Below are 9,927 nucleotides of genomic sequence, written 5' to 3'. Positions count from 1 at the left end.
CAGCCAACTAAATTTTGTGCGAGTCTTGGTTCGAAATGACATCACCAGCACAACATGTCAGCGCCCATCCCGGTGGTATTTGACTTCACTTTTGCACAAGAGAAAAGACATAAAAGGAGACACGCTGTCCATACAGTCAATGTCGTGGACCATGTCTCTGGTCTTAATGCTTAGTTAGGCTTATAAAACATTCTAAAATTTATGAATAATAAGTAATCTTAATAATCTTAAATGGAGACTTTTATAGAAAAAAAAACTTTATAAATAAATGTGTTCCCATTCCTCATATCTAATGTTTAGTCTATGTTACTCTGGTGGATGGTAGAAATGCTCCTCCTTGCCCAATGACATCACAGCGCAGTGTCCTTGGATTCTTTTTGAGGTTCCTCCCGCCCCTCTCTCCGATCTCCCGCTGTGATTGGCTCTGAGCTATGACACGGTTCCGGACGACGCGCAAGCTGAAGCGTTTGATTGGTTGAAATCCTCTGACCTCGGCGCATGCCCCCTCCTTCTCTCCGGCAGAGGACAGGTTCAACATGGCTGCGTCCCTGAGGTGTTTTCTCCGCTCAGGAAAAGTACGTGATTATTCAGGACTATGTCGTGTATTATTCCACTGTATGAGTCTTAATGGTGTCGTTATTACATGGCGTGTCTGTGTGTGTTTCCACAGGATGTCGTGTCGGCGCTGGGACGGCGGGAGTTTCACAGGAGTGCTCCTGTCGCTGTGCAGGTCAGTGTTAGCAGCTAGCAGGCTAACTTTAGCAACAAGCTAACCCCACCCCCAGCTACTGTAGGCTACATTGTAATGTTTGAGCTACAGTGATGGGTGTCAAAGTGTGACTCAGATGTGTAAGCTATTTTAAAAGGTTGCTCCTACAGATTTTTAAAAAGGCATGTTACGGCTTCCTGTTTGTGTCCGGTCGCTGGGCTGTGACATCACATCAAAAACTGCTTTAACATGTTGGAGAAAACACATCTGACTGTGACTGTCGCTGGTTGCCTGCACTGCCCGCAAAAGCTAGAAAATAAGATCATATTTACATCTACTTTAATGCATTAAATGGATCAATTTCCGCATTAGATGTAGAGATGCACAGATCCAATCTCAGTGAAGCAGCAGCAGCAGCCTTTGAGGTGAGTTAACCTTGATGTTTCAGTCAGTAGTGTCATTGGTTAACTGCAAGAGGCTTTTCTTGTGTTGTAATGTTTTCCAAAGCAAAAGAGTCTCAATGAGGGAAACATCTGACTGCAGGAGGGGATGTTGGGATGTTGAAAACAAAATACACTCATACTAGACAAAATAAATGACCCAAAAAATCCTCACATGACCTTAAGAAGAGCTGTTGAATCAACGATAGAGTCATTTTTGAGTAGGTTTAACAGTTGTCCCCCCCCCCCCCCCCACCCCAGGCTTTGGAGAGTTTGTGTTAACAACAAGAACATGTCTACAATTCTACAATTCACTTAGCAGACGTACATCAGAGAGTAAGTACAACACAAGCAAGGAGCTAGAAAAAAAAGGGAACAATGTCAGTAAGAGCAAACGATCAGCTTTGAGCCCGATTGGACACACAGGTGCTGACAGGACGTGACCAGAGGCAAAGCACAACATTGACGGCAGTTCTTGAGAGCTCTAATCAGTATTGAAACCATCTTTATAAGTCGTCATTATCAAACAAAAACCATCGTCACAACCATCATCATCATCGATAATATCAAGACCATCATCATTAAGTTAGTAGGTATTCATGAAAGAGCTGGGTCTTTAGTTTTTACTTAAAGGTGCAGAGGACATGTCCTGAGTGATTCGGGGGAGAAAAGCTATAAAGCGTTGTTGTTCCTGCCAGGTGACGGTCCGTGATGCCCTGAACCAGGCGATGGACGAGGAGCTGGAGAGGGACGAGAAGGTGTTCCTGCTGGGTGAGGAGGTGGCTCAGTACGATGGAGCCTACAAGGTGAGGAGACATCTATTGTTTCATAAAGAGACTATGTAGCCAGTGGTTATTTCAGAGTTTGGACACTTAGAGAATAGCCAGTGATTTTGTTTTGGTCTTAAATCCCATCACTCTTCATGTCTGTCAGTACAACGTTTCACTTAGAAAGTTGTCAGTTGAGACAAATAAAAACAATTTTTAGGGATTCAAGGAACATTTATAGAAATCAGAACATGTTAGTCGTCCGCGACAGGGAACAAAATTACATAAAGTTCATGGTTAAAAAGACACATAGAAGACATATAAAAATACAGCGATCATAAAATAAGAAGTAGAAAACTAAAAACTGTGAAAAGAGGGAAGACTTTCTGCAATAAATTAAGTCTACACCTCGATAAATTCAGAGTAAGAATAGCACATCTTAGGTGTGTAACAGAAACGCTTAAAAACCATCCTACAGCAGCATAAAGGCTGTACATATATTATGGTAAATAGAGTATTTTATGCGCTCACGACTCACTCCTGAACGTGTAGATGTGTTAATTTTCTTAAATAGCCTACACAGCAAAAGCATTAGGTGTATTGTTAAAAGGCTTACATGGTTTTATTTCACTTTTAAAAGGAACCTTATGTTGGTTTTATAAAGGAGTTTCATTCGGTCAGCCTTGCTATCGTTGGACTTTGTTTTGTTAGGCAGCGCCTACGTTTAAAAGAGCGATAGCCTCGTTGTTTTACTGTTTTAAATTGTATTTATTTAATGAATTAATGTTTCAAGTAACTATTTTGCTGCTGTAATGGTTTCAATAAAACATAAACTGAGAAAAATATCTGCATTTTGTAGCTCATTAAATATTAATAATTAAAAGATAATTGAAAAGGTGTTCAACTATCGGTTAAGAAAAATGACTGAAATTTGCAGCCCTGCTTTGTACAGTCATATTGTATGTTTGTGTTTTCCCCCTGTATAGGTGAGCAGGGGTCTGTGGAAGAAGTATGGAGACAAGCGCATCATCGACACCCCAATCACAGAGGTGAGACACTCCCAACATCTGTCATTCACAGATACATGTGTTTTTGTTTTTTCAGTTACTGTTTGATTTACTGGTCGATCTTCGTTCCAACCCTCACCTGAGCTATGTGTAGTGACTGAGAGAATAAGATCGTGGATACAAGAGGCTGAACTGAGTTCCCTCCAGAGAGTGGCTGGGCTCAGCCTAAGAGATAGGGGGAGGAACTTAAACATTCATGGGGAGCTCAGAGTAAAGGTGTTGCTCCTTTGCATGGAAAGCATGGCCAGTTGAGGTGGTTCGGGCATCTGATTAGGATCCTCCTGGACGCCTCCCTTTAGAGAGGTTTTCTGGACACGTCCAACTGGGAGAAGACTCCGGAGTAGACCCAGAGGGAGGGATTATTTATCCCATCTAGCCTGGGAAGTTGAACGCCTAGGCATCCCACATGAGGAGCTGGGAAATGTTGCTGAGGAGACGGAAGTCTGGGTTGACTTACTTGTGTTTCAATGAGTTTCCACCGCGCCCCGACCTCGGATAAGCGGAAGAAAATGGACAGATGTTTACTTTGTAAATTGTACAGTTGTTAATTTCTCGGCTGGATAACGTCTCTCTTCTTTGTTTCAGATGGGCTTTGCCGGCATTGCAGTTGGAGCCGCCATGGTGAGTCTCTTGGCAATAAACGAAACTCTTCCAGCACAATAACATGATAACACTATGTTTATTTAAAGCCCACTGTTTTTAAATGTAACTTTGATTGACACCTTTAACCACAAAACTCGCTTTAGAATTCAAAAATGCATTTTACTACCGTATTTTCCGCACTATAAGGCGCACTGGATTATAAGGCGCACCTTCAATGAATGGCCTATTTTAGAACTGTTTTCATATATAGGGCTGGGAGATATTGTGAATATATAAATATAAATACGTATAAAACGTAACGTATAAAACTACAAAAACAAAAGTACATAAGACGATTTCCCCAAATAATAAATTATTTCTTTGACGTTTCTCTTAACTCTCAAAACTACGTTTTATACGTAGTGCATTCACAATAACTCAACGTTGTTCAAACGTTAATGTGCATATTCACAATATCTCCCAGCCTTGTTCAGTTGTAAACACGTAAAAGAAACACAGTCTGATACCGCTAATTCAAACGTTAGTGCAGGGGTGCCCAAACAGTCGATCGCGATCGACAGGTAGATCGCTGACTGATTCTCAGTTGATCGCGAGATGTTTTGTCAATATAAAATACAATTGTAAAATAGAAAAGTGATTTTAATTTCATCTCATTGCACTGTTTCCCACACACGATACCTGTGTTGGGAGCCCAAGTATACTTCCGACGTGTGTATTTAATTTTTCATTTATTCATGAAATTGCTGCGTGCATGAGAGAGAGAGCGAGCGGGGGAGCGAGAGAGAGAGAGAGCGCGCGCAAGAGAGAGTGTAGGCATGCGCAATGACGTGCAGGTAAAACCGGGGGGTAAATGTTTTACCAAAAAGTCATGTATAGAAACTATGCTACGAGTATTAAGCGCATTTGATGAAGCTGCAGCTACTTTTCTCTGCTCCTCTCTGCTGTCATGACTGTGAGCATCGCAGGGGACGAGACACACCAACAAACAGCGCGCACACACACACACACACTTGCACTGGAGCGCCAGCCACCACGCGAACCTTTTTACTTTTAGTGCTACAGCACACAGTTGATCCGTGATCCGTACGGACCGAGGTGGGGACACACGTGACCCGGTCAAACAGTCGGTTGGACTTTACTCCGTTCACTCTCACCGTGTCTGCAGCTAATTTAACAAAAGCAAAATCATCTCACAGCAGCCTGCTGTAGTCTGTAGTCTGCATTATTTTTTACAGAACTCTCATTTATTATTTTCTGTTTGTTGTGTGAGTATTAAATGCGTTTGTAGGCTGTTGGTAAAGGCTACGGCTCACTATGTGGACTGGTAGATCTCGGCAGACTGGTAACTTTAAAAGTAGATCTTGGTTCAAAAAAGGTTGGGTACCCCTGCGTTAGTGCATAACTCAACATTGTTCAGTTACCTATAACACGTAAAGCTCACTTTTTCAGTTCATTCCCCGTCCACGAATCCCTCGAATTCTTCTTCTTCAGTGTCCGAATTGAACAGTTGGGCGAGTACGGCATCCAACATGCCCGGCTCCCTCTCGTCATTATCCGAGTCAGTGTCGCTGAGCGCCGTGTACAACCAGTATGGATCAACCAATTAACCGATAAGGCGCACTGTCGTTTTTTGAGAAAATTAAAGGCTTTTAAGTGCGCCTTATAGTGCGGAAAATACGGTACATAGGTTGTTTTCGCTGTGTTGGTCACTCTCAGACTCTCCTTTGATTCAAAATGTTGACTCATGTTCTCGTTGTTTTATAAGCAAATCTTTACATTCCCCCTTACCGACTCTCTGGTGTCTCCCGCAGGCTGGCCTGAGACCCATCTGTGAGTTCATGACCTTTAACTTCTCCATGCAAGCCATCGATCAGGTCATCAACTCTGCAGCAAAGACGTACTACATGTCAGCCGGTCAGCAGTCGGTGCCCATCGTCTTCAGGGGCCCCAACGGAGCGTCCGCTGGCGTGGCTGCTCAGCACTCACAGTGTTTCGCTGCGTGGTGCGTTCACTTAACACCTGATGTCTTCTCTACAGCCTTTACACTCTTAATACCTGTGTGCAGTTCTTCATAGTTGCTGTATTAAAATGTGGATGCTGTTTATGCAATATGAACACTGAGCAGAACAGCTGATATGTAAAGGTGCTGAGCATGTGATGCTGGTGTCAGTGATGATGTTGTCTGTGTGCAGGTACGGTCACTGTCCAGGTCTGAAGGTTGTGAGTCCCTGGAACTCAGAGGATGCCAAAGGTCTCCTTAAAGCAGCGATCAGGGACGACAACCCGGGTAAGACACTGGATTTAATCAGGTCAAAAATCATCTGTAACCAAAAGCTTTCAAGTGAAATAAATGATTATGGGTCGCTGTTGACTCATGTACAGAGGCTGCAGTCCTCCAAGCGAGCGGCCTGGGTTCAAATCTGACCTGTTGCTCCTTTCCTGCATGTCATTCTCCACGCTCTCTGTCCCTGATTTCTGACTCTATCCACTTTCCTATCTCTCCAGTAAAGAAACAAAATAAAAAGGAAGTTCATCTTCATTGCCTTAATGACTTTTTTTTTTTTTTTTTGCCAAATTCTGCAGCAACACCAGGCTAGTAAAACAAGACTAGGCCTTAAATTGGGATGAACTTTATTTTAAGTTTTACGGTAGTTATATTTAAATGAATTTAAAATTGCATCTTAGAGAAGAAGCTGCACTGACACATTTCAGTGTCTCCTGGGAGCGTGTAAATCTTACGAAAATATTCTTTTCCATGCCTCCATCTTCAACAGCTGTGACATCCCTCAGCGATGCATGAAGAAACTGTAAGGTCTTTCTCACTGTTTTTATTGAACCCAGCGTCCCTGTTTGTGTTGCAGTGGTGTTCCTGGAGAACGAGCTGATGTACGGCGTTCCCTTCGAGATGTCCGAGGAGGCACAGTCCAAAGACTTCACCATTCCCATCGGCAAGGCCAAGGTCGAGAGGCAAGGTGAGGCTTGCTCTTTGTACAGACACTTAAACATGGTGATACTATTTTAAGGGGGAGCTGAGACCCCCTGAGACTTCCGATTTATTAGTGTCACTGTGGTTATCCTGAACCTTTCTTTTCTTTCTGTCTGTGTTTCAGGGACTCATGTGACTCTGGTGACTCACTCTCGGTATGTCGGTCACTGTCTGGATGCTGCTGTCGTCCTCTCCAAGGAGGGAATCGAGTGCGAGGTAAAAAAAATAAATAAATGAGACTGAGACTGACCTGACAGTATCTTTTAGAAAGATGAAAAACATGGTGTCAGCGGTTTAATATATCTACTTCCTGTCTGTGTGTCAGGTGATCAACCTGCGGACCATCCGTCCTCTGGATGTGGACACCATTGAGGCCAGTGTGATGAAGACGAACCACCTGGTGACGGTGGAGGGCGGCTGGCCTCAGTTTGGGGTCGGAGCTGAGATCTGTGCCAGGGTCATGGAAGGTAACAGCTGAGTCTCTGATGGACTAAAGCTTTTTTTCAGTGTAGTACAATGTTTCTGTCAGCCTGTTGTTATCCAGTCAGGGGGGTTTCACACTAGGGACCCGCGCCCGGATCCGAGTAGGCTTGACCCCAAAGCCTGGTCCATTTGATCATTTTGAACACAAACGTAGCGTCCTCCGTTACTGTGCCCTCCCCTGAAGTCCTCTGGCGCCCCCTAGGGGAGGCACCCCTCACACTGAAGCGTCCTCCTTCATAGTAAAGAATGAGCTTAAGGAACATTTGTAGAATCAAGGGAACCAAACTTTAAGCCTCTGCTCTCTTCTTCCAGGTCCTGCCTTTAACTACCTGGACGCTCCGGCCACCAGGGTGACGGGCGTGGACATCCCCATGCCGTACGCCAAAATCCTGGAGGACAACAGCGTGCCACAGATCAAAGACATCATCCTGTCCATCAAAAAGACCCTCAATGTCTGAGAAACACACACACGTTCACACACACGCAGCACAGACCAACCTGAACCCTCTTCGTCTTGTACGCACAGATGGTGTAAACATCGTCAGATTAAGGAAAAAAAAAACGACTACCATGTGTAAATACCGCCAAACGCTCCTTTTAAAAACTCCAGATTGTAACGTTTTCCAGCCAGATGTTGGTCACTGAAGCGCACAGATGTTTTTCTGCATCCAGAGCGGTAGACACACAGAGTTCAGTCGAGTCGTCCACTCGTCTGTGAGAGGGGTTTCTAACTTGACTGAACTCTCTGTGCGGCTCTGGCTGCTCTCTCCACGTCATCCCCGTCTTCTTTTAGGGAGTTCTAACAACAAAACCATAGTGAGATAAAAACAGATGTTAGTATTTGATCAATCCGAAGGTCTAAGAGGGAGCAGAGTTTCACAACAGGGTTTGTTGTTTGCAGAATCCTGAACGTTTCACACAGAAAAGCTGAAATGGTTTATGTTCCACCTTTACTCTTAGACTACATTTACAGATTGATGACGATGACTTTGTGCTCCTCGTTGTTTTGTTGTTAAGCTCCGGTGTAAATCCAGCCACCAACCCATGTAATAATAATCGGTCTCTAAACGCTGCACTGGCTCGTGTCTAAACTGAGCGGTGAAGAAGAAAGAACCAATCGAGTGCTGGACATCGGAGTGTTGTCTGGAATATTTATTGTAGCTGCAGCACCTCTGTGGATGTTTTTGTTGCTGTAAATGAATCTGTTACAGAAATAAAAACCTTTCAGTCTAAACCTACTTACACATCTATTTCTGTTCTGCTTTATTTCTCTCCTTTTACTTCTTGTTCTGAGCAGGTCACAGCTTGCAGTGTCTGCTCAGCTTGGAAAGAAAGTCAAACTCTGCTTCTCTGAAGGTAGCTTTGTAGGAGTTTATCGTCTGCCCTAGAGTCACAAAACCAGAGAGTTAAGACTTCAATACCACACCATTGAAGATTAATAGATATTTATACAGTAGCAACAACAACATTAAAAATCTTACGAATCAAATATTGGATCATGTCTTGTTATAAATTGCATAAATTCGTTGGCAAGCTTTCACTTTGGCGAAAGTGTATATGTAATGCAGACTGAGCTCGCTCTCTCTCTCTCTCAGTAAAAATGTGACAGCTGTTTTTAAAGGTCACAGTCTCCTCCTCTTCAACCAGTTTAAATAAATCTCAGAGCTCCTCAAAACATCGGAAGTTTCTTGTTCTAAATCCACTCTGATCCTGTATTTGATCATGCCTATAAACCCCTCTATTTCAGCCCTGCTCAGAACAGGCTGTTTCTGTGTCTGTACCTTTAAATATGTAAATGAGCTGCATCTGACCAGCTGTGTCTGGAAGGGCTTGGGTGTACTCTGGCTTTCTCGCTCCATGTCCTATTGTTTACGGTGAGAAGGCAGACTCAGAGGGCAGAACAAACACCTAGCTGTGGGAATGTCACCCACCTGGGGGAGGGGTTACTGCCCTTTGCTATGTCATGAAGGGAAAATCTCCAAACGGCCTGTTTGAGCACACATTTTCTGAAAAGTGGAGCAGGCAAGAGACGGAGAGGATGGACTTTTCTCATCATTGGGGGATTTGTAGACAGACTAGAGACACATATTAGTGTTAGAGGAAAATAGTGAAGTGTGTTTTGCATGTGGCCTTTAAAGCTTTGTAACTTTTTGCTTTCTTTACGAACCTTATCTTTATACCTGGTCTGTCTGAGATAGTTAATTTAAAAGTTTGTACCTGATTAGTTTAAAAAACGGGGGGGGGGGGGGGGAGGAGTTAGAACAGGTGAAGCTTTAAACGTGTTTATTTAGCAAGCTTTTACAGGAATCAGCAGAGATCTACATCAGACACGCAGAACAGTCTCTCCACCCAAACACACAAAAATATAAACTTTATCTGATGAAGCTTTCACAACCTCAAAGATCAAACTATATACAGCGTCTCCTCTCATGTCGTTACAAGTGGAGGGATAATTCAGTAAACAGCAGAATGAAGGATTAATTGAACACTATCGGAAAATAACAGGATTGCAAACCTGCATTAGTGATTAAGCGTTTTTTTATTTGTTTTTGTAGCAAAAATGTCAAACCTGTTTCAGGCTTAATGAGGATTCACAGCTTTTCTTTGTAATTCATGACGGATAATAAAGTCTTTGGGTTTTCTTCTGAAAACATTTCAATGAGCATGATTCACACATTTCTACCTGTTAGAGACAAGTTGTCATGGAGATATTAGAAATATTTTTTAAGGAGCAGCCTACATTTCAACCATAATCAGGATTACACAGTGAAGTATTTTTAACCTTTAGATCTGCTGCACTTTTCCTTCAATGTACTTTCTACATGAATTCTTCCCCACAAGTGGAGTCTTTTTCTCTCCCTCTCATTCTAAC

General features: G+C 43.1%; 1 protein-coding gene across 1 annotated transcript; it reads left to right on the top strand.

Moving 5' to 3' along the window:
* The first annotated feature begins 474 nt into the window (after positions 1–474).
* pdhb (pyruvate dehydrogenase E1 subunit beta) lies at positions 475–8,293 on the top strand. Its single transcript, XM_020630762.3, has 11 exons — positions 475–575; positions 671–730; positions 1,848–1,955; positions 2,903–2,965; positions 3,569–3,604; positions 5,398–5,588; positions 5,779–5,873; positions 6,448–6,558; positions 6,697–6,788; positions 6,898–7,039; positions 7,368–8,293. Exons 1-11 carry the CDS (start codon positions 537–539, stop codon positions 7,511–7,513), a joined length of 1,083 nt encoding a protein of 360 aa, XP_020486418.1. The 5' UTR covers positions 475–536; the 3' UTR covers positions 7,514–8,293.
* The last annotated feature ends 1,634 nt before the right edge of the window (positions 8,294–9,927 follow it).

Source organism: Labrus bergylta, chromosome 5, assembly GCF_963930695.1.
Source record: "Labrus bergylta chromosome 5, fLabBer1.1, whole genome shotgun sequence".
Classification (NCBI taxonomy): Eukaryota; Metazoa; Chordata; class Actinopteri; order Labriformes; family Labridae; genus Labrus; species Labrus bergylta.
The sequence above is the reverse complement of the archived record's forward strand: the minus strand, read 5'-3'. Positions and strand labels throughout refer to the sequence as shown.